The 24,609-nt window shown below is 39.4% G+C and overlaps 3 protein-coding genes across 3 annotated transcripts; 1 reads left to right on the top strand and 2 right to left on the bottom strand.

Annotated features, from left to right (window-relative positions):
• Positions 1–9,164: 9,164 nt before the first annotated feature.
• Positions 9,165–15,302, bottom strand: LOC113290432. The gene is made up of 3 exons (XM_026540040.1): positions 14,450–15,302; positions 14,304–14,329; positions 9,165–10,022 (listed from the first exon to the last, which is right to left on the bottom strand). Exons 1-3 carry the CDS (start codon positions 15,300–15,302, stop codon positions 9,165–9,167), a joined length of 1,737 nt encoding a protein of 578 aa, XP_026395825.1.
• A 660-nt stretch (positions 15,303–15,962) lies between these two features.
• LOC113290431 (succinate dehydrogenase [ubiquinone] iron-sulfur subunit 3, mitochondrial-like) lies at positions 15,963–17,222 on the bottom strand. The gene is made up of 4 exons (XM_026540038.1): positions 16,929–17,222; positions 16,603–16,841; positions 16,324–16,533; positions 15,963–16,158 (listed from the first exon to the last, which is right to left on the bottom strand). Exons 1-4 carry the CDS (start codon positions 17,220–17,222, stop codon positions 15,963–15,965), a joined length of 939 nt encoding a protein of 312 aa, XP_026395823.1.
• A 4,138-nt stretch (positions 17,223–21,360) lies between these two features.
• On the top strand, positions 21,361–23,513 carry LOC113286865 (probable serine/threonine-protein kinase DDB_G0276461). The gene has a single exon (XM_026535499.1). The coding sequence runs from the start codon at positions 21,941–21,943 to the stop codon at positions 23,258–23,260; it is 1,320 nt and encodes a 439-aa protein (XP_026391284.1). The 5' UTR covers positions 21,361–21,940; the 3' UTR covers positions 23,261–23,513.
• Positions 23,514–24,609: the final 1,096 nt, after the last annotated feature.

Raw genomic sequence — 24,609 nt, 5'->3', positions numbered from 1 at the left:
GTAGGTGGATCTGACGGCGATGCGGAGGCAGGCGATGAGCGACCGTCAGATGAAGAGATACAACGAAACGAACGGTACTTGATGGAGTTAGGTACTGTAGTGTAAGGCGGAGATATCAAACTTCGATGCACAGCAAGGGAGCGACCGTCGGATGCTTCTGAGAACTGATCTGACGGCTGAAGACGCAAGCGGGTATGGATTTGGGTTTTAGGCTTTTGGGTATAGAATATGGGTTTGGGAAATGAGTTTGGGCTTGGAAAACCTTGAGCCCACTTCTTCTTTAAGAAAAACTTTCTTCTTCAAGCCCATTTCTATCCTTTTTTTTGGTCTTCCGCACATCACTCTTCGCGGATTCCTTGCGTAATTCCTCCTGGCTTTTCACTACTTTTCTGCTCTTTTTGCTCCGCAACTCATCCAATCTTTATTTATTACCTAAAAATGCAAAATTAAGTAAGAAAAATATTTATTCTTGAAAACAATGAAAATACAGAATATGGGATAAAATGTAGAATTACTGCACAAAAGATGAGTTAAAATGCCAACAAAAAGGGATAAATATATACATTATTTGGCACTCATCAGCGGCGCCAAAAACTTGGTGTGACAGGCAAAGAAGCACAGAAGCTTGCAAGTATACAAGGCCAAGTTATGATATAGAAGGTAAGCAGGGGAAAGTCCACAGGGAGTGGGAGCAAACTAGAGAGTTTCCTAAGCTAGCAATGGAGACAGAGCACAAGACACTAAGGCAGAAAGCAAGGAACCAAGGCTGAGAGCCAAGGGCAGGGGGATTTTGTGCACTATTTTCAGTGCACAGCAACTTCAAAAAGCAAGAAAAACAGACAAGCAAAACATCAAGGGAAGTAAACTGAAATTATAAGTGTTTGCAAAGGATTTGTGGCTAAGCCAAAGCTTAGAATCCACCTTGTGGCCTAATCAAATAACATGTTTCTAGGTTGAGTTTGATCCTATGCATACATCTAGAAATGGAAGAATACTAAATTGCTCAATAGTTTGCCCCTAGCATTGGCTGTCTTTTGACAGAACAGCCAATCACAGGCACTATGAGCATTGGTATCTCCCATTTGCTCAAGCAAAACAGTGCATGAAAGTATCTATCCTAGCTTCTAGTCATTTGACAGTGCACAAGGCTTCAGCTGAGCCTTGGCCTGATGCTGTTTAGCTCATGCTAACCATGGATAAAGCAATAACATTCATCATATGTGATAATTTAGACACAATTAGCAACATTTAAGATAACTGAAAACATATGCAACTTTCAACTGTTAACAGTGATGCAAAAATCAGAAATTAGAATTGCAAAATTAAAATTGTTCTAATTCTCTCCTGGCTAGTCCAGAGATATATACAGTACCTTTCACACACACCACATAATACCAATTTATACCCCCCAATTATCAATTTAGGGTTCACAGCCCCTTTTCCCCAAAAACAGAAAATTAGGTAAATTTGGTTTACCTAATTTTGATGAGATACTCACTCCATCTCATCGACCCACTCTTCTTCTGCTTCTCCTGGGTCATCTCCTGCTCCAATTGCTGCTCTAACATCAACTTATATCTTCAATTTCTCACCTAGGGTTTCAGTGATGAGAGATGAGAAATTGAGGAGATTAGTTGATGAAAAAGAGGTAAAACGTGATAGTGATGATGGGTTTAGGTGTGGTGGTGGTAGAGTGATTTGGGGAGAAGATGGTGGAGTGATTTGGGGAGAAGATGGTGGTACTGTTGCAGAGAGGGGGGGGGGGGGAAGATGGTGTCGATGGGGTTTGAGGAAGGGTGTGTTTGGCGATGGGTATAGGTATTAGGTACTAGGGTGTTGAGCAGGTGTAGAGGATTTTGATGTTTCGCGAAGCTGGGACGATGGATGGGAAGATGGTAGGTGGATCTGACGGCGATGCAGAGGCAGGCGATGAGAGACCGTCGGATGAAGAGATACAACGAAACGAACGGTACTTGATGGAGTTAGGTACTGTAGTGTAAGGCGGAGATATCAAACTTCGATGCACAGCAAGGGAGCGACCGTCAGATGCTTCTGAGAACTGATCTGACGGCTGAAGACGCAAGCGGGTATGGATTTGGGTTTTAGGCTTTTGGGTATAGAATATGGGTTTGGGAAATGAGTTTGGGCTTGGAAAACCTTGAGCCCACTTCTTCTTTAAGAACAACTTTCTTCTTCAAGCCCATTTCTATCCTTTTTTTTGGTCTTCCGCACATCACTCTTCGCGGCTTCCTTGCGTAATTCCTCCTGGCTTTTCACTACTTTTCTGCTCTTTTTGCTCCGCAACTCATCCAATCTTTATTTATTACCTAAAAATGCAAAATTAAGTAAGAAAAATATTTATTCTTGAAAACAATGAAAATACAGAATATGGGATAAAATGTAGAATTACTGCACAAAAGATGAGTTAAAATGCCAACAAAAAGGGATAAATATATACATTATTTGGCACTCATCATATACCCTTGCTATTTTAATACCTTCGACATTTTTATCCCTCAGCATGGATGATATATATGCTAGGGCATCCGCGTGCCTGAGGTCCCTTCTGCACAAGTGCCGGAACTTAATGTTCGGGATTTGTGATGCCAATGTTTGGACCAACGCCATGTAAGCTGAAAGGGTGTCATCGTACACATTATATTCGAGCCCAATTTGCCGTATGACCAGCTGCGAATCACTTGTCAGCCTTACATCGGTTACCCCCATCTCTATTATTATACGTAGGGCATGTACGACAGCTTCGTATTCAACAATGTTATTGGTATGCTCTTTGAATTCCAATCTAAGTGCATGTATGATCCTTTCTCCAGTTGGGGTGATAATGACAATACCTATTCCTGCTCCTTCCTTATTTTTAGATCCGTCGACAAAGACTTCCCATTGTCTATGACTCGCAGGTTCGAGGATATCCATTGGATCCTTGATTGCTTCCTCGGCTTCTGGTATTCCCTTAATCTCTTCGTCGTTGTCTAGAGGGAGGTCTCCTAAGAAATCTGCCAGAACTTGGGACTTCTGAGAATGTTGAATTTCATGAATGATGTTGAATTGGTCCAGATGGGTGTTCCATTTGGCTATTCGGCCCACTTTTCCCGTGCTTTTGAGGACTGCTTCCAATGGTGCTTTGCATGGTACCCTGACGAAGTGAGTTAGGAAGTAGGTTCTCAGTTTTTGGGTAGCCCATACCAGTGCGAGGATGAGTTGTTCAATCTTAGTATAATTTCTTTCCGCGGAATTGAGTGTCTTGCTGACGTAATAGATAGGCTGTTCTATCTTTGTATTGGTTTTGACTAATACCGCGCTGACTGCGTCCTCCGTTGCTGCTATGTACAGTGCCAAAACTTCATCAGGGTCTGGCTTCTGCAGGATAGGGATTGAAGCTAGATGTTCTTTGATCCTTTGGAATGCTTCCTCGCATTCGGCGGTCCATTCGAACCTGCTCCCTTTTTTAAGAATATTGAAGAAATGTTTGCATTTGTCCGAAGACCGTGCAATAAATCTGCCCAACGCTGCTATGGACCCATTGAGCTTCTGCACTTCCTTCAGATTCTTTGGTGACGGCATCTCTACTATGGCTTGAATCTTAGCTGGGTCTACCTCGATGCCCCTTTTCGTCACCAGATAACCGAGGAACTTCCCCGAGGTGACACCGAAAGTACATTTCTCCGGATTTACTTTCATGTGATGCTGTCTCATTGCATTGAAGATATTCCTCAGGTCCTGGTGATGATTTTTACGCAGCTTGCTTTTGACGAGCATGTCGTCCACGTAGACTTCTAGGGTTCCTCCAATCCATGGTTTGAAGATAGCATCGACCATCCTTTGGTATGTTGCCCCTGCGTTTCGGAGCCCGAAAGGCATTCTGGTATAGCAATAAAGGTCATGTGGTGTATAGAATGCTGTGTGTGGCTGATCTTCTTCTGCCAGGGCTACTTGGTTGTAACCAGAGTATCCGTCCATAAACGACAGCTCCTCGTATCCTTCAACTGCTTCAACCAGTTGATCTATGCTCGGCAGGGGATAGTTGTCCTTTGGACATGCCTTGTTGAGATTAGTAAAGTCGATGCATATTCTAACCCCTCCATTTTTCTTAGGAACAATGACCATGTTGGATATCCAGGTAGGGTACTTGACTTCCTTGATAAATCCTGCATCTAGTAGCTTCCGAAGTTCTGTTTCTACCGCCTCATGATATTCTGGAACCACTTTTCGTATTTTCTGCCTGAACGGGGGCGTGCCCTGTTTGTTGCGTAGTTCATGTTGGATTACTTTTGGGTCAATCCCCGGCATATATACTAACTTCCAGGCGAACACATCCGCATATTCCTTAAGTAATTTGGTTAAGGAATGTTCTCTCCCTTCGCCCATGATGGTCCCAATTTTGACCATCTTCGGGTCTTCTTCCGTTCCTATGTTGATTTCCTTGTGGGTTCACTGGTGTGAACATAGGCTTGGGTTTCCGAGGACTGGGGCGCTCTTTAATTGCTATTTAGCGTGTTTCTGCTCTTGTTGATTGTTGAGGTACTTGTTTCCGAGCCTTGGACATTACCTCTTTCGTCAAGCCTTTTCCTGTAGTTTCCTTAAGGAATAGGTCTACGGCTTTCTCTTTCGTGGTTTCTTGATTTCTTACTCTTCGGATTTTTCGCTGTTCTTCTTGCTCATTGTTGATATGATCCTGAGTGGCCTGGCATTCTCGCTAGCGATTCGATCTCCCTTGATCTCCATTATTCCCTCAGGTGTTGGAAATCTGAGGTATTGGTGGTATGTTGCCGCAACTCCTTTGAGCTTGTGTACCCATTGTCGTCCAATAATGGCGTTGTAGGGGGAAGGGGTATCCACCACACTGAATCGGGTATCCAGTTTCATGGGCCCTGCGTTAACCTGTAACACGATGTCTCCCAAGGGCTTCGTGGCCGCTCCATTGAATCCGTAGATGGTGTGATAAGAGGTCATCAACTGTTCATCATGGAGCTTCATCCGCTTGAATGCATCATAGAATAGGACATTACAGAGCTTCCCCCGTCTATGAGGATCTTTTTGAGGTTACATCCAGCTACTGGTAATGTTAGGACCAAGGGATCGTTATGGTCTTCCATATCTTCTTCGATATCCTCGGCATCGAAGATGACAGGAATTCCATCCATTTTCATGTTCGTCCACGTTATCCCATCGACCTTATATAACTCGCAGCGATCTTCGAATTGCTTCCGTAACCTTTTTCCAATGTGCTGTGAGTGAGGGTCCTGTGGCTTCGGAACACGAGATGGTGTTGATTGTTCGGTTTTCTTCCGGAAGTTGGACTGGTTTGGTTCGTTTGGATCTGTCCTCGGTAACCTCCTTCGTATGTAATGTTTGAGCTCTCCCGCATCAATTAATTTTTGGATCATTATTTTAAGGTTCTTGCATTTTTCGGTCTGGTGTCCGTTGAAACAGTGATACTCACAGTAATCTTTAGACTTCTCGGATCTCGGGGGCTGCTTTCCCTTAGACCATGGCCATTCTAAGTTTTCCCTCCCTTTGATCTCTCGTAGGATACGAGCATAGCTAGCGTTGAGTTTCGTGTAAACTTGATCTTCGAATTTACGGTCGCCTGTTCTTCGTTCATCCCTCCGTTCCTTTATATCTTCGTGAGGTCTCTCATCTGAGCAACCCCTTTTGGCCCCATTGGTTTGTTCTGCTGAATTGGTGCGGTGAGACCTCTGCGGATATGCCCTCGGGTTTTCCCGTTGAATTTCTTCAAGTCGAGCGTGCTTCTCAATAATTATTCGGAGATCGCCTTCTGTCTTGGGCACGCTCCCGTGAATTTCAACAAATAGGGGACTCATTCGGTCTAAGCCCCATTTATAGCAATTGATGCTTACCACTGGGTCCACGCTTCCTATGGCTTGGCAGATCCTATGCCATCTGTTTGTGTATTCCCTCGTGGTTTCCTTGTAGCCAATTGCTAGTGAAAAGAGCTTATCCATCCCGGTGTTTACAGTCTTGTTGTACATGTATGTTCTTAAGAATTTCTCTGCGAGTTGGTCGTATGAGTGTATGGAGTTTGGTGGCATATTATCAAACCATGATAACGCCGATCCCTTCAAGCTTGACGGGAAGTATCTACAGAGTACGACGTCGTTCTGTCCCCATCTAGCTAAGACACGGTTGTAGTACCGAACATGTGCAGCAGGGTCGCTGGACCCATCATAGCATTCGAACGTCGGGACAGGGCATTTCAGGGGAATAGGGGTGTTGGCCAAGCGATGCGTTAGGGGCGTGGAGTTAGCTTCTCTCATGACCTCTTCTAACCTTCCCCCACCTTGTTTATTTTTCAATTGTCTGATCTCTGCCATCATCTCATCTCGTAGTTCCTCCATTGCGCGTTGGTGCTCTAAATTCTTCAGCTCATTTCCGTCTGACTCTCCATCGTCATAATCCGGGTCGGATACGCTATGTCTCCTTGTCGCGTCTTCATTAGTCGCTAGGACGACTCTACAGTCTTGGTTTGGCTCTGGTGCTTTGGAGCTTGCTTCATCAAGTTGTTGGCTGGTCTTCGTGCTTAGAGCAATCCGCTCCTTTAAATCTTGATTTTCTCTGGCCAACAGAGCTACAGCTTTTGCGTAAACCTGTTGGTTCCTCCTCAGTTCCTCGAGATCAGCCATTAGTTGGTGTGATTGGTTGGACCCCTGATTGGGAGTCCCCGCGCGTGCCGCTACAGCCGTGGCGCCGCCCTCCTCCATGGTCTGTACTAAAGGTGGCAGGGGTTCAGCTTCTGTTGCTGGTGTTTCCAAATTGGAGTGAGCGCCCCTCTGCGGTGCCAGAGCCGTCGGTATGGTTTGATTCTGGTTATTTGTTAGCGGCATTCCAAAGGTTAGCAGATGCGCGGGTTGGAATGTTCTGGATTCATCCACCCTTTCCCTTGGTTGGTTAAGTTGACTCATGGCGAAGGTATTGCTAGCCTCCGCAGCCTTCGGGACTACCGCAGCTTCCCCGTATTTTATCGTTGCTGCTCTGAGAGCCGCCACTGCAACAGAATTAGCGTTCATGGGTGAAGTGATTTCTGCGGTATCCTGCCTTCGATTGGTCATTTTAGTTTTATCTCCTTTCTGCTTGCTTCGGGTGATGATCGGGGTTGTCCTGGGTGTTTCTTTTGACAAAGCTTTGGATTTTCCTGCTTCCTGCGTCTTCTCCATCACATGCCCTTTTGTTGATAACGAAATCTCGCGTAAACTTGCCTTCTTTACTCACAACACGTTCTCTCTGTATAAATTATTTTAAACAGAAACGGGAATTGTTTCTAGCGCCAAATTGTGGACACACGAACTACGTGGGGGTCCGAATGCTCACAATCAATCATTAACATCTAAAGAGATTATGATGATGATACCCTGATGTTGATTCATTGGCTCAAAACCTTCGGGTTTATCATGGCCTCCTCCAACATCCCCGTGCGTGGTGATCATGCATGTGATACAAGTATTTAAGGAAAACAAAACATATAAGCAAACACGTGCGGAGCTAAATGAATGTAAAGTGCTGAAATGTAAATAAGACCAAGGTTTACGTGGTTCAGCACTAAGGCCTACATCCACGGGGTTTGTTGTTCTACTATATTATTCACGGTTACACGAATAGTTGAATGACTTTGGGTTTACATGTTTCTCTCCACTAAGGGATTAACTTACCCTTATTATTCTCTCTCTCTCTCTCCTTCCCTTCCTGATGTTTTCGATCCCCTCTCCTCTTTGTGGAGATTGGGTATTTATAAGGTTGGAACGTGGGACCCATCTCTGAAGACCGTTGGAACCTTATCTTCTCGTGTCCTTGCGTCCATCACGCGGAGGTCTGCGTTTCCCCCTCGATCCCGCAGAGGTATCTTCGCTCGTTCCACAGGTTGGTCGACACGTACACTGCTCAGAGTGTTTAATGCGGGTAGTTGAGGGGTCTGCTCGTGTCAGACAAGTGTCTTCTGCCCCTGTCAGTCCGTGTCAGCTAACTTTCTCTCCACCGTTGATCTTAGCCCCTCTTCTGGGGATGAGATAAAGTAACTCCTCGGGGTTTATTTGGTGCTTCGTGACGCATCATGTTTTGATGTTTTGGCTTGCATGCTTTCCACGTACCTTTCTGTATACACGTGTCCGATAGTGAGATATATGTGTACACAAGTGAGTTGAGGGCTTTTCGGAAGTCAGAAATCTTACAAGCTTAACAACTGCAGGGAGAAACTTTACGCAACCAAGTCTGAAGCGACTCTCAGGAGTTTTACAAGTTTCAATAAACATGTCAAGGGCTTGTTCGATTTTAAGGGCTTCATCCGTGGCTTCGTTGATCCTCAAATCTTCATACCAATCAAAATCTCCATAGATGTTGTAGTCAAGGTATTCATCTTTTCTAAGAGATTTGATTAAATATGCAGTATGAAGTATTGGATCAAGAATGCAGTCAGGTATAACCAATGTAGGTGGCCACATATCCTTCTCCATCTCTTAAACACAAAAGTAGTAAACAACTCAAAATCTACCAATCTAAATAATATATACTGAAAAATTCTATTACCACAAAATCCTGGATGAACTTTTTGTTGTTCAGAAGAGGAATCGGACTCCAATAACTTATAATCTCAAGAATTTCTTGCAGATGCCTAAAATTGGTCAAGTCTTTATCCTTATATATTGTGTTTTCTTCAAGAAGACCGACTCCGGTAGTTTATGTTTTAAAAGGAAAGAAAGATCTATACGTTATTTATAGAAAGAGGATCTTCCGTTTAAATACGGGCCAGTCTATAGATCTTAAATACAGGCTTATAAATAGGCCCGTTCACTTTATTGAGCTAACAACCCATATCTTAAGTCTTAAGAAAAATCATCTTGAAAAATTTGATAAATGCATTTGAGGTACTACAAAAATGTGGGTTGATAATGGTCTATAGATCATCCCCTTGATTCACTGACATAATCAAGACAAATATTTCCATACAAACTTCTTTATCACAGGAGTAAAAGAAAACAAGATGAAAAAATTTTCTCAAGGCTAAATGCAACATGAAGCTGTACAATTTCCTACACTTCATTCTTGCAAATCACTACACAAGTGTTTCATAAGATATCAATAAATATTTGAGTGTGAAGTTACTAGGAAAAGGGAGTGCAATTTTACCAGTTCAATTAGCAATCTCTTAACCTAGCACGTCCAGTCTCCTTTTCAATCGTCAACCGCCCGGGTCCGGTAAGTGGAGGCACACCTCCACCTCTCATCAATTTAATCATTTCTTGCTGGTTCTCTATGTTTCCATCAATCAAATTCATCACTGTCTTTAGTCCATTCAATCTTAACAGCGGCTGATCTTTATCACATTGCTGCAATAGCAGAAGGATAAAACCTTTCTGCCTGATTTCATCTTGTACATGCTTTCTTCCTTCCACACAGATACCGATAAGTACAATTGTACTCATACGCAACGCTTCAAAACTGAACTCCTCCAGTTGTTCAGAAGAGGTGAATCTCTTGACCAAGGGAGGCCCAAATTGACAAAGATAATATAAAAGATGATCTACCAGCCCCGACGACAATAACAACTCGAATACTGAATTTTCAGCTGTTGAACTACTTGTACCAGGTGAAGGAATGACTTTCAAATCATTTTTATATAAACGGTGCACAATATAGATTGAATGTTGTACAAGTTGAAGGGCACTTGTGTAGTTGTTTTTAAGACTAATATCCAGAGGATTATAAATTAAACCAGATTTGACTTTCGCAAAGTAATCAGCTCCTGCAGTCTTGAATAATCGAAGAACAAAGATGGCAAACTCTTTAGACACATTAGGTTCTGAGCGTTTCTCGTTCAATCTGTTAGTGAGCAAGTGCAACAGATATGTATGTGCATGTTTAATGTCATCATCCTTCAAATCACCCAACTTTTTGACAGCATTGTCAATAGATGCATCAAATTGCCTTTTCAGTTCTTTAAACAATGGCACTAAACAGGATCCTTTGAGGCAGATTGTATCCAGAAGCTCCACCTAATGGCAACTGCAAGATGAAACTTAGCTTATATAAAGACAACTTTCTTTATTGATGTTTAGAAAATCTCTCAAAACTAAACACAAGCTCTAATCTTGCTCATATGATCAACCACAATTTTGGTGATCATATATATATAGAACTATGAATTCCTTTTCCTAGTCCTATTACCTTATTACATGTCTTTCCTTTTCTTAGAACTAGATGACTTCTAATTCCCTTAAGATTACATCAATTTCCTAATTTTGTCCTAACCAGCTTGTTAGTGACTTCTATGTTGAAGTTTAACCAACATTCTCCCCGTTAAGCTTCAACCTTACCCGTGACATATCTTGTACTCCAATCAATTGTCTCATTTCTTCAAACTTGATCCGAGCTAATGCCTTTGTCAATATATCTGCTTTCTGCTCAGTTCCTGGTATGTGTTCAACGTTGATGATCTCCTTCTCAATACATTCTCGTATGAAATGATACCTTTTGTGAATGTGTTTCACCTTCCCATGAAACACTGGATTTTTAGTGAGTGCAGTTGCAGACTTATTATCAATCTTGATGAGAACTTTTTCAGGTTCTCTTCCTTTGATTTCACCCAACAGTTCTTGAAGCCATATTGATTGTTTAGCTGCTTCTGTTGCAGCCATAAACTCAGCTTCACAGGATGAGAGGGCTACAGTGTCTTGCTTCTGTGAACACCATGTAATAGGTGCTTCACCTAGATAAAATATATGACCAGTTGTACCTTTTCCATCATCCTGGTCAATATTATGACTGCTGTCACTATACCCAACAATTCCTTTGGATCCTCCTCGACCATACTTCAATCCACAGCTGATTGTTCCTCTTAGATATCTCAATATCTGCTTTATTACATCACCATGAGACTTGCGTGGACTCTGCATATAACGGCTTGCTACTCCCACAGAGAAAGCCAAGTCTGCTCTTGTGTGTAACAAGTATCTAAGGCATCCAACATTTCTTCTATAACTCGTTGGATCAATCTCAGCTTCTTCTTGTGCCTTTGAAACTTTAAGTCCAAACTCCATAGTATCTTAGTTGGATTACAAGTTTCAAGTCCTGCTTCTTTCAGAATTCTCCTTGCATAAGCTTCTTGTTTAATCTGAATCCCATCTACTCCTTGATGGACTTCTATGCCAAGGTAATAAGTGAGTTTTTCGAGGTCTGACATCTCAAACTTTGATGACATTTCTCTCTTGAACTCATTGATCACCTTAAGGGAGTTGCCAGTCAAAAATAGATCATCTACATAGACTGCAATCACAAGAAGCGTTCCCTTTTCTTCTCTTCTGTATACTGATGTTTCTTTAGAGCACTTAACAAATCTGATTTCTCTTAAGATTTGATCTAACTTTGTATTCCAGGCTCGAGGAGCTTGTCTTAGACCATATAGAGCTTTTGATAACTTATAAACCTTATGCTCTTGTCCTTTTACTTCAAAACCTTCTGGTTGTTCAACATACACATCTTCTCGCAATTCACCATGTAAGAATGTTGTCTTAACGTCTAAGTGGTGAATTTTCCATGAGTTTAATGATGCCTCTGCAATTAATAAGCGTATTGTTTCAATTCTAGCAACTGGTGCAAGAACTTCATCAAAATCTATTCCTGATTCTTGAACGTATCCCTTATCTACAAGTCTTGCCTTATATTTGTTGACAATACCATCAGCATTCCGTTTTATTTTGAAGATCCACTTAAGACCAATTACTTTTACCCCACCTGGCTTATCAACTAGAAACCAAGTCTTGTTTCTGTTGATTGAAATAATTTCTTCTCTACATGCTTGTGTTCATTTAGTCGAGACATTTTCTTCCTGAAAATTCCTTGGTTCATCATTAACAGAAAGTAGCATAATCTCACATTCTTCTGCAGCTTGAAGAACATAATCCTCCAGATAATGTGGCTTTTGTATCTGTCTTGTTGATTTTCGCAGTGGAATGGGTTGAGTTATTTCATCGATATCTTCTTCTTCTTCTTCTACTTCTTCGTTATTCTAAGTGTTTTCATTATTCTCTTCTTCTTCTTGATTAACATCATTGTTTCCATTGGTATTGGTGATTATGGGTCCTTCGCCTTCATCAATTACTTGACCCCATCTCTTGTGAAACATTCCTGGATCCCTACTTGGTCCATCATTAGTTTTTTTCCAGTTCCAGTTTGCTTTTTCATCGAATACCACATCTCGACGCACTATTACTCTTTTCGTTGTTAGATTGAATAATCTGTAATCTTTGGATCCGGGCTCAATTCCTAGATGCACAAGAGTCTGAGATCGATCATCCAGTTTCTTAAGAGTTGCAGAATCAACTTTTCTGTATGCTTTGCAACCAAACACTCTTAAATGATCTATGTTTGGTTTTCTCTTTCGCAAACTTTCATATAGAGTCATGTCTTTCAGAGCTTTCGTAGGTATACTGTTTATTAGGTATGTGGAGTGTCGTACAGCTTCTCCCCATAGATAAGTACCTGCATATCCTTTAAAGAACTTCTTGTCATCTCCATTAGAGTCATGTTTCTCCTCTCCACCACTCCGTTTTGTTGTGGTGTAATAGGACCACATAAATCAGCATGAAGAAGCTCTAATGGCTTTGAGGCTCTGAATGTTGTTGCTTTTGGAAAACCTTGACGCGTTTGTTTCCCAACTAAATATGATTCACAGATCCTTGATTCATCGTTTATCTGTGGTAGCCCTCGAACCATCTTGTTCTGAGACATAGTTTTTAAGGTTCTGAAACTTATGTGTCCTAACCTTGCGTGCCACTTCCATGTCTGATCTTCCAGTCTCATATTCAGACACAATGGCCTTCCAATCATGAGACTTATCTTGTAGAGTCTATTCTGTGAGCGTGAGACTCTAACTAAAAGTCTTCCACTTGGGTCATGAACTGTTAGATAATCTTGTCGCATTCTAACATCACATCCAACTTTTGTAGCTTGTCCTAAACTTAGAATGTTGCTTTGTAAGTTTGGGATGAAGTAGATGTTTGTGACAAGCTTCTATTCTACGGTCTTGCTCTGAAATAGAATTGATCCTTTCCCTTCAATTTCTACAGAAGATCCATCCCCAAACTTCACTTGTCCTTTGATTTTCTCATTGAGTTCAGAAAAGTAGTGTCTCTTACCAGTCATGTGATTGCTGGCTCCATTATCTAAATACCAGATTCATTCTTCTCCATCCTTTGATTCGTAGTTCTTTGGTATTAGTTTCCCTTCGTTTAAGAATACAACTTCGTATATGAAAAGAGTTGTATCTGCTTCCCTTGTTTCATTCTTGTTTGCTTCTTCCATCTTTTGTATTCTTTCAGGGCATACAGAGGAGAAGTGTCCTGGTTTATCACATCTGTAACAAATAATGTTTGATCTATCCTTCTTTTCTTTCCCTTGGTTTTGATCATTCTGACTTGTTGTTCTATCTTGTGAGCTAAACCTTCCTCCCCTTCCTCGGCCTCTGTTTACTCTACCACCTCTTCCACGACCTCTTCCTCTTGTCGCAGAGTTTTGTTGGTAACAGTTTGTGTACAAGAGTTTTCCTTGAGTTTCTCCATTGTTTTCTTCATCAAGGATTCTCTCTTCATATGCTTTCAATCTTCCAATTATATCTTCATAGCTAGTCTTCGTTAAATCTAAGACTTGTTCGAGAGAAGCTATGATATGAATATACTTGGATCTTGGTAAACTATTGAGAAACTTCTTTGCCAGTTTATCTTCATCAATGGATTGTCCATGTGACGCAGCTTTTGAGGCTATCTCTGATAGCTTTCCTGCAAAGCTATCAATAATATCAGTGTCTTTCATCTTCACTCTTTCAAATTCAGACATTAAGGTTTGCAGACGGGCTTCTTTAACTCGATCAGCTTCGAGATTACGTGCCTTTATTGCATCCCAAATTTTCTTTGAAGTTTCCTGTTCACCAACTTGTAGAACAAGACATTCTGGTATTGCATGAAAGAGTAATCCAATGGCAACATTGTTTTTGTCTGGGTCCAATGTACCAGGATCAATTGTTTCCCACACCTTGTAGATTTTCATCAGTACCTTCATTCTCATGGCCCATACTGTGTAGTTTGTGGCGTTGAGGATTGGAACTTGTATTGATGGTGGCGTGAACTGTTTTGCACCCACAATGGTGGTTTCGTTTTCCATGGCTCAGAAACAAGCTCTGATACCAATTAATGGCAACTGCAAGATGAAACTTAGCTTATATAAAGACAACTCTCTTTATTGATGTTTAGAAAATTTCTCAAAACTAAACACAAGACCACCAGCCAATCCTCTATGATTCCTCCAGCTAAAATAAGACAAAGAAAAACAAGAAATTTAGTGTACAAAACATAAACTCTAAAATTCAAGATATATATATATATATATCAGAAAACACAAGATTGCATAGTTAACACACGAAACGTACCAAATCGAGAAGTTCCGAGCATCTCAGCAACAAGTTGTACCCCTTCAATCCCATGAAGCTGTCCCATTATTTCATAACTTCCATCACAGCAAGTATGGACAACCATGCACAAGACGTTCAAGAAATCCCGTTCCCGAGTTTTAGCCGTATTTTTGAATCTACCAGGAAAGAATCGAAACCAAACAGCATTTATATGTTCTTCTCCTGCCCGACAAAAATGTCCCAGAAACTCCAACACAGTTTTCACAACCTCTAAACCATAGTTCTTTTTACTCTTCACCGTGTCAACAGCCCTAGCAATAACGGCAAGCCCATCTACTTCTAACAAACAATTCTGATTCAATATTTCTCCACCACATAGGTTTCTTAGAAGTTTTAAAGACAAGTAAAGAGGATAATGAGTTGAGGGCTTTGAGGAAGTCAGAAATCTTACAAGCTCGACAACTACAGGGAGGAACTTTACGCAACCAAATCTGTAGCGACCCTCATCTTTTTTACAAGTTTCAATAAGTATGTCAAGGGCTTCTTCGATTCCAAGGGCTTCAGCTGGGGATTTCTTGATCCTAAAAGCTTCGTTACAATCAAAATCTCCATATGTGTTATCCCGAAGGTATTCTTCTGATTTAAGAGATCTGATTAAATCATAGTAGATGTTATTATGTTCAAGGTATTCTTCTGATTTAAGAGATTTGATTAAATACGCAGTATGAAATATTGGATCAAGAATATATTCAGGAATAACCAATGTAGGTTGGCCACCTGATCTCCTCCATCTCTTAAACACCAAAGTTGCAGAATACCTCAAACAGCCAACCAAACTTTTTAATCTAACAAAGCGAAACAGTATATACATATATAGCTCAAAAACTCTATAAGGAAAAACCCTAGATGATCTTACTTCCGTTTCTGAAGAGGAATGCGACTCCGGTAACTTGTTTCCAAAGAAAGGGTAACCTATATATGGTATATATAGATAGAATAGAATGGTCATGCGGTTAAATACGGGCCTACGAATGGACCCTATGAATTGTAGGTAGAACGTTACACCACTATTACGCCAAGTGGCCCAAGTCAGATGGGGTTACCAACTTGAATGGACTGCGTCAACTTGTATGTACACGAACCGATTTCTTTTGCAGTTTTAAGTGTAAACTACCAGTATATGGTGGCCATTGCCAGTTTGCATGTGAAGCAAATTTAATGTCCTCTTTGAACCAATTCAGAAACAATGGTAATTATAGTGGTGTAACATTGTAGACGAGTGTTAGAGCGACCTCGTTTGGATAATTGGATTGGATATTTATACTGTTGTTTTTGCTGTTTGGTTTACCTTCTAAATTGTTCGATCACTTTTTTATTGTTTTGTTTTAATGTTCCCAACAATTCATGAGTCTTTATGCGGATGTGTTACAACACTTGATGAAGAATAATGGAATTTGATTCACGTAAGAACTCATAAGAGCTTCTAGATTAGTAATACACCATTGACAGTGACATTTATGCAACCACCTAGCTAGACAGTATCAATTCTTTCGACCTTATCAACAGGTATAGATCGAAGATGCATAGCCTTCATCTTGTTGATGGCACTTGCAGGATTTAAACTCTTAGGACAACAGGCTGTGCAGTTCTTTATTGTCCTGCACCTGTACAACTTCGTTTCTTTTTCAGACAATGCTTGCAACCTCTCCTTCGTAAAGTCGTCCCGGCTGCAAAAGAAAAATATACAGTAATCAACATAGAGACTTAGACCCCCAATTTACACACAAAGCGACCCTTAAAAAGGGTGACCCTGCTGTTCCACACAACTAGCATCTAGCGCAATCCAATTTCGCCAACCATCATTATGAGTGACAAGAGAGGAAGATTAATACCTATCAGCGACCCATCTATATGCATGAATCAATGCAGCAGGCCCAAGAAACTCTTCAGGATTCCACCAATACGAAGGACAAGATGTACTACAACAGGCACACAAAATACACTCGTACAATCCATCCAGCTTTTTCCGGTCTGACGGGGACTGTCTATGCTCTCTTCCCTCTGGTGCTGCCTTCTTTGTCTTCAACCATGGCTCAATTGACCTTATAAACATTTATACAATAGCTATATATATATTTGGTCCAATAAAGATTCATAAGCTATATATATACCTGTATTGGTTATAGAAATTGGTGAGATCGACAACCAAATCTTTGATAACAAACATATGAGGAAGAGGAGTAATAAACGTAGGCTTAGTTATATCCGTATCAATGGGCTTTAAACAAGCAACACTATTGACGCCATCAATGTTCATGGAGCATGAGCCACATATTCCTTCTCTACATGACCTTCTGTAACTCAAAGTTGAATCTTCTTCAGATTTTATTTTTTGTAGTGCATCCAACACCTGATTTTTGCACCAATTTAAGAAGACAATATATATAAGCCTCGGAGATATATATGCGAGGGGTATAACTAGTAAGGAATACATTACCATAGGGCCACAGGTAGTGAGGTCCAGAAAGTAAGATTGGAGATATGGTTTTGATGATGGCACATCTGGATTCCATCTATATATCTTGAACTCTTTCTTAAGAACACCAATCTTCTCTGCTGTGTCTTTAAAAGTCTCAGCTGCACCTTGAGCATGTTCTTGTGCAATAGGATGACCTTCTAAGATTGGGAAGTTTCTATTTTTCGGATCTTCTCTGCCAAAGAAACGATTCAATTTTGAAGTGATGGTATTCCCATTTCTAAACAACTTACTCACAAACTCTTCTTTCCCCATCTCTATTTCACTCGAAGATAACTAAAATGTTAACTTACTAAAACCTTTTGTGAGCATGAAATCTCGTGACACGTTTTTGCATGGGGTACTCGTGTCGAACTTGAATGGGAAATATCGAGACAAGGTGGTCAATAACTTACTGCTTAGGATTGATCGTCTGGCACTTGGCACAACTTTAATGAGCCTCATTGGATTTGTAGAGGCCTAGAGGGATTATTTTCTGGTTAAACGCTTGTGCCGCTGTCCATTGGGCTTAGAATAAGAATGTTGTATGTCTGCTATGGCGTTGACTAGTCCGGTTGGTACTTGTTAGTTGGTGGTACTTCTTGGTAGTGCACCTACCATTTTTTCTCGTTACCTGCTATTTTCCTTTGGAAATTTCGTGTGCTTTGTTTATTACGTAGGATCACTTCTTTTGCCAAGCTTAGAAAACTCAGACTTTTGAACCCATAAATATTATAAACTAACGACTTTACTATTGGAAAATTTTACAATAATGTGACTTAAACAGAAATTTTCGTTAAACTCTAAGATTCAAATCGAGAATAATTTCTTTGGAGTTTTGGTTCGTGCAGTATATGTGAGACAAAAAATTGACTACATGAAGAATATCGAAGACGTTTTTAGAGCTTCGGGCAAATATTTACGCAATGGATGACGAAGAATTATGAAACACTATACAAGGAAAAAGATGCGAAAGAAAGCAAGGAATATGATCCCATTAGTCTGTTCCTAATGATTTATGTAAAGAGCAAATTTGAGGTTAGGTAAATTGAATGGAGTGATAAATCAGTTCACTTGATTAATTACACCCACGTTTGTTTAAATATGAATTTAAACCCACATTGTAAATTCACTTCTACATAACTAAGTGACGTATTTTCCTTAATCGAAACACCTGCATAAAATGATGTCAAAAGTTTGAAGATATTATTGAATTCCATGGTCATTTCTGTTGATCTTTTGAGAAAAATACTTATGTAAAGTTTTTATATTCTTTGTAGCCTCTTGAGAAAAATTCTAATTCCCAAGGGATTTGTCCTCCTGCTTTTATTTGATTTCTTTTAATGTGGAAATTTCCAGAAAATGTTTATTTATTTATTTATTTACTTTGTGGAAATCGACTCATGGATATTTTTCATTTCGTGTGGAGAGCACCTGACTGATTCCAGAAGCAGAGAGATTTACGCAGAATATAAGATGAGATTTGACAGAAAGTGGCATTGTTATCCATTTCATGAGTACGGACTTAGTGTTGGTTCAAAATGTTCATGATTAAACTTTAGACTATAGAAGAAGAATGTTACTAGGGGTTAAAACTGTTAGGTTTCTACTCTAACCTCCAAGTCCAATAACACCTAAATAATGAAACTGCAACTACAAATATTCTCAAGTCGCCTGTTAATTCATACTTTTTACTATTACTATCACTAGACAAAGATATTCTGGCAGCTTACTCGGGAAACTACTTCCTCTTTGAAAGATGTTTATGAGCGGAATCATGTATATGCACAACTAGGTTAAAAATGGCTCCAAAACATTTCCACACAATAAATAATTCATTTTATTCATTGTTCGAATCTTCGATCATTTGGTGCGTAAAGATAACGTGCTAACGAACATGTAACATACTTAAATATAGCATCTGTAAAGAGAAATGATTTTCTAAAGTGTTGAAGCTAAATGGGAAATTATGAGTAACAAAGAAGAGTTTTGAAACCCTAAATCAAGGGCACTCCCTCGCATGCATTTTGCATGTATTCGTATAGTTTTAAAACACTACTATTTTTGGGTACGTATAGGATGGGAAGAGTTGCAAAGAATAAAGAGAATTGTTTGTATGCTGTTGGAACCAGAACCATTCTAAGATTATAGTTATGTGTTGGCCAACAATTCCTTAAAATGGTTGAACCTAACATTTATTAGGACTCAGCGGCCTATCTCCTATGCATTACGTGATTGACTGGTGATAGTTTCTTGTTTATGAAAGAACAAACCCTAACCTGTGGTCCGGGATGAACTGACCCCAAATCTGACCCTGCTTGATATATGCTGGTGGTCCACCTAAAATCTGTTGTCTCATTTTATACACTGAAGGTTAAATTTTATGAACTGAAGATTAATGAAACTAGTGGCATGCCAACTGGCTACTGCTAGCAAAAATGATCCCCAAATCTATTCCATTATATAAAGGGAACTCTCCCTTGAACGGTAACTTGAAGCTGCACATTATTTTGGACTATTTTGCCTCTATATCACTCATTCAAAAAAAATGTGTAAAAATAAAACTGAGGATATATTGGTAATTTAGCTTATTAAAAGGAAAGAAAAAGTTGACTATGTTGAAAACGGACTCAGACCAAGTTAAATGAAGCCAATTCTTGTTACGCGTGCATTTGCACGTGCCGAACATTCTAGTTCTTAGAGTGCAAGCAATCTAGTAATCAAACCACAGTGTGTGAACTTACCAACCTTGACACGGACCATATGGTCCATACATTACCATGTGACAAGGACTTGCGGCACCATAAGACTCCACAATATTGTTTGGTGGTGCCTGTACGGTCTAAAATAGTCAAAGTCAAAATAGTTGACTGGTGAATCAAAGTAAAGGACACGTGGGAAAGAAAGAGCAGGTGAGCAGAGAATTTTCTTCCCTCGTTCTTTTTACCCTTAAACCGGGAGAGCCGTTAATTTGAGAGAGAGAGGAAAGAACGTGCTAGACGTGGCAAAGATTGTGTTGCATTCCGTGTAGAATTGGAAGGCGTGAGAATCGGGGAAATCATGATTAGGGGTCCAAAGTAAATCTAGGACTTATTATTACGGTTCATAAATAATTACTAATAAATTACACACAACTCAAACCGAGGTACATGATTTGCAATCAAATGCAGATGCTGCGGAAAAATGCATCACTTAATCGGTGGTGGCAATTTAACTGCTCTCTATTTCAAAATAACATGCTGATTTTACGCACAATTCAAAATGAAATCAGTTTATTATTTTGAATAGGAGGTACCAGCATTTATGGAAATTAGAATTTATATATATTTGTGGTTTACTGGTTACCTATAAAATTTGTACATTTTGCTTTTAGCTCAAAAATGATTAGAGGGCATTAACGGTGACCACGCACAGAAAAGAATCGAGAACCCTATCAAGGATCAAGTGAAGGAGAAGTAGAAATTGTTATCCACACTACCCTTGCATGGTTTACATTTTATGTGACGAGATATATTATTAAATTTGTTAACTGGTGATCTGGTGATCTGATTCTATATCCATGAACAAAATTGAAAAATGAGAAACGTATTGAATTGTTATTCAAAATGAAATAATGAATAAAATGTTGGGCATAAAAATCCAAAAAATATGAGTAAGTGGAAAAGAAAGATAGCATGGTTCTTCAGGGTTGAGAGTGATAGAGAGAGGAGAGATTGATGTCTGCAAAAGATTTTGATGTTTCCGTAATTATAACTTGACGATTTTTCTTTCAACTTTCTTCTGACTTGGTCAAAGGTTTCTCATGACCGGTAGTAGGTTATGACTCGATTTTTACGAGTACTTTTTACTTCTCTGTAAAAAGTTACAAATTTAACTTTGTAGTGGTTAAGCACTTCCACCTTAAAATCACAATTTTCGGCTATTGCTTCCCACGCTAATCAATACTTTAAACGAATCAGTTAGTTATATATTATTTATTAATTTTTCGTGACCGTTTATAAAAAGATTTGATTAGATTCAACTTATGTTCATATGACCAAATGAACTAGTGGTGGTGGTGAAATGGTGACTTGGACTTCTCTTCTCACGTTGTAGTGCATTTGTAGGCCTTGCTGCAACAACCACCAACTCCTCCTCCTAAGTGGCTAGCTTTAGCTTGCCCACTTTCACTCTCTAATTATGATTACCTTTTTAACCTTGTATTATACAACCTCGTTCTCAATTTCTTCATTTCACACACAAAAAGTACAAAACGTAATAACTCGTACTAATTAATCCCCTAAACTACTTCGACAAGTTTCACACATTGAGATTAGCACTTAATTAATTACCTCTCTTTCTGCTTAATTACTTTAATCTATAAATGTAGAGATAAACAGAGATCCATCCCCACCACATAGCAATCTCTCTAAAGGATCTTTTGAGTGGAAATTTTGATATCAGAAGCCGCCTACGAGACGCTCTCTCTCTCTCTTTGAAAGTTCAAAAGAAAGACTCTATCTCTCTCTATCTCATCATCTCTCCCTTTCTATTACTTTCATCCTCCTTCCATCCATCCATCCATCCTCCCATCTCCTTCTCAGAAACACTAAAAAAACTAGTTCAACAACCAAACCCCCCACCACCAAAAAGAAAAAAACAAAACAGAGAAAGAAAGAAAGAAAGAAAAGTAAAAGGGTTCTTTTCTTAGATCTTCTACTCCTCTTCCTCTTCCTCTTCGATCTTCTGTTTCACTGGTATTATTATTAGTTTCAACCGAAACATACAAGAAATAATTACAGCAGTAGTATATTTTCATTGTAGATCAGAGCTTTTATTACCACTTATTCTCCTCTGGTCACCAAATCTCTGTGTTTCAGTTTTGTGTTCAGACACAATGGATATTTTGACAGACACGTCTTAACTGTGGTGCTAACTTGTAGGTATATAACTCTCTCTCTAGCTCATTCTCTCTCTGTGTCTCTTTTCCTCTCTGTATATCTATCTGTGAAGTAATGGATTCGGGAAATAGTGGAAGTATGCAGTCATCAAGTACTGGTGGTGGTGGTGATGAAGCAGAGTATGATTCTTCTTCACATGCTTTCTTTCATGTCGGTGGTGGTGGAAGTGTTAGTGGTGGTGGTGGTGGTGGTAATTCCATACAAGCACCATCACTACAACAGCAATCATCATTATTTGATTCTCTTTCTAACTTTCTCATTACTGATCATAATAACAATCTTTTCTCACCACCACTATCATTATCATCATCATCAAGATCAAATCAAAACCCATCATCATCACTGAATCTAGACATACTTTTACAGAACCCATCTACAACAATTCCAAGATCTCAACTGAATAACTTCAATTCTCTAATGACTTCCTCAACTTCATCACCATCTCATCAGCAACAATCAGTACTCCCTCATTCGGGTCGGGTCGCTTCACAAAACCCATCATCATTTCCCACTAACAATAGCGCTGATCATCATCATCAGGTAAACATTAATAATCAACAACCAAATCGAAACACAAAGAAAAGATCTAGAGCTTCAAGAAGAGCACCCACAACTGTATTAACAACAGATACAAGTAATTTTAGATCGATGGTTCAAGAATTTACAGGTATGCCAACTCAACCATTTACATCTTCATCATCTCTGTTGTTTCCTCGTAATACAAGACTTGATCTCTTTAGTAATAGTAGTACTACATCAACTATAAGATCCAGTGGTGGTGGTGGTGGTGGTGGTGATTCATCGTATCTTTTACGCCCTTTTGCTCAAAAACCTCTTCAAGTTCCTCCATTTCTATCGTCATCCACAACCCCAATGGTGCTGAGTTCTAATGCTACTGCTAGTACTAGTACCACACATACTAACCCTAGTATGACATCTTCATCAAATGCTAATAACTTCCAACTTCTTTCTGATCAATTAGGGTTTCCTAGTAATAAAAACAATCAAAGTTCACTTAACATGCAAGCCAATCCATCTCTGATTCCTTACCAATCTCTTCTTCTTCAATCTAACCCTATAAATCAGAGTAATGATGTTCGTAGCGCAAACCACTATAGTAGTGGTGGTGGTAGGGGATTACCAAATCTTGTTACTTCAGATGGTTTAATATCAACAATGCCAATGAGGAATAGTTCAGCATCATGGGAGAATCAAGATCATATTTTGAATGGTAATTATAATAATTCTCATCGTCATCCACAACAACAACAACAGATGGTAACTGGGAATGCAGAAAAAAGATCAGCCGGCAGTGAAAATGTGTCTACAAGAGGTGAAGGTATGGTGAATTCTTGGATATGTTCTTCAGAATAAGTAATTAAGAAAGAAAAACCTCATTTTTTGCAAACTAGGGTTTTAAATGGAAGATTAGAGGATGGGTTATATGTATTTAGCTTATTAGCTTGCTTGTTTAGTAGTAGGTTAAATGGTATTAGTGGTCTACTTAGTAGTACCACCCACTACAACAGCAAATTACACACTACACTTTTTTAATTTCAGTTATCGTATGTACATATAAATACATTTATTTGTTCTATTAATTTTGGTTCTTATCTTTTGATTTCAATTCCCTGTTTGTCACTAGTTGGATTTTGCATTGATCCATGGTAATAGTTAGCTACTAGAATGATCTAGTTGGAGTTAGGCATATTTAGGTTTATTCGCACTAGTGTATTAGATTAGATTTTAGAGTTCATCTTGTAATACCGACATATATGGGTAATTTTTGAGGACAATAAGTTGTTAAGTGCACCCAGGTACTTGGTGATGAGCATTTAGAATCTGGTGAACCTTGCCATTATATCAATATTCTAGATTCTAAATCCTCCTAAAAAACAGTTAATTAAAAACAGTTAATTAAGTTGATTGTGAAAACCATGTCCTCATTAGAGTTAGGCTTTTAATTACTAGGAGCTTCTGGGTTAACTGAGAAAAGGAACTTCAAGATCTTTCTTAGGGGATCTATGAGCATTTTTGCTTTAGATATGGAATTAAGGGAGGTTTCAACATCAGTGAACTATTTAGAATGATGTAGAAGACATGATATGAACCCACAATGTATTGATATTTGGCCAAACCCTATGTCCCTCCCTATGTACCCCAGGTGGTGCATGCTACATGGTAACTTACAAGTGGTGCAAACCATCAAAACCGGGATACTGTCTTTGTTTTAGTATCTTCTTATCTTGTTCTACTGTGCAATAATATTGTTTCTGTTCTATGATTCTTAGTGTACTGATGCAACAAAATATTCGAATATCTTTATTTATTTAGAGTGATTGATGGCGGGATTTGGGGAATCGTTAGCCGCCAAACTCTTGAGTACTGGAATTTTAAATAATACTCTCTCTTGGAACTCTCCCCATGTTTAATATTCCATCGTTTTTCCAGAAAGAGATAGTTAATCATAAGTTGAATTGGGATTTGAGAACCATTTTCTGTTTAAATTAACGATTGATCATAGTCAAAGAGTTTCTTAATTGTTTCTCCTAATAGAGAATCAAGTCCATTCATTGATGTGATTAGTGTATGAGCTTCCAAAGATTGAAGTTTTCTAGCTCCTATTTCATTTACTTGATGGATCTTTATGAGTTACATATTTGGTGTGATCATCAGTTTATGCGATTGTCATGACAAGAAGTTGTGAATTTTGAGTACTGATC

This window comes from Papaver somniferum, chromosome 6 (assembly GCF_003573695.1).
Source record: "Papaver somniferum cultivar HN1 chromosome 6, ASM357369v1, whole genome shotgun sequence".
NCBI lineage: Eukaryota > Viridiplantae > Streptophyta > Magnoliopsida > Ranunculales > Papaveraceae > Papaver > Papaver somniferum.
This window is presented reverse-complemented; position numbering and strand designations above follow the sequence as displayed.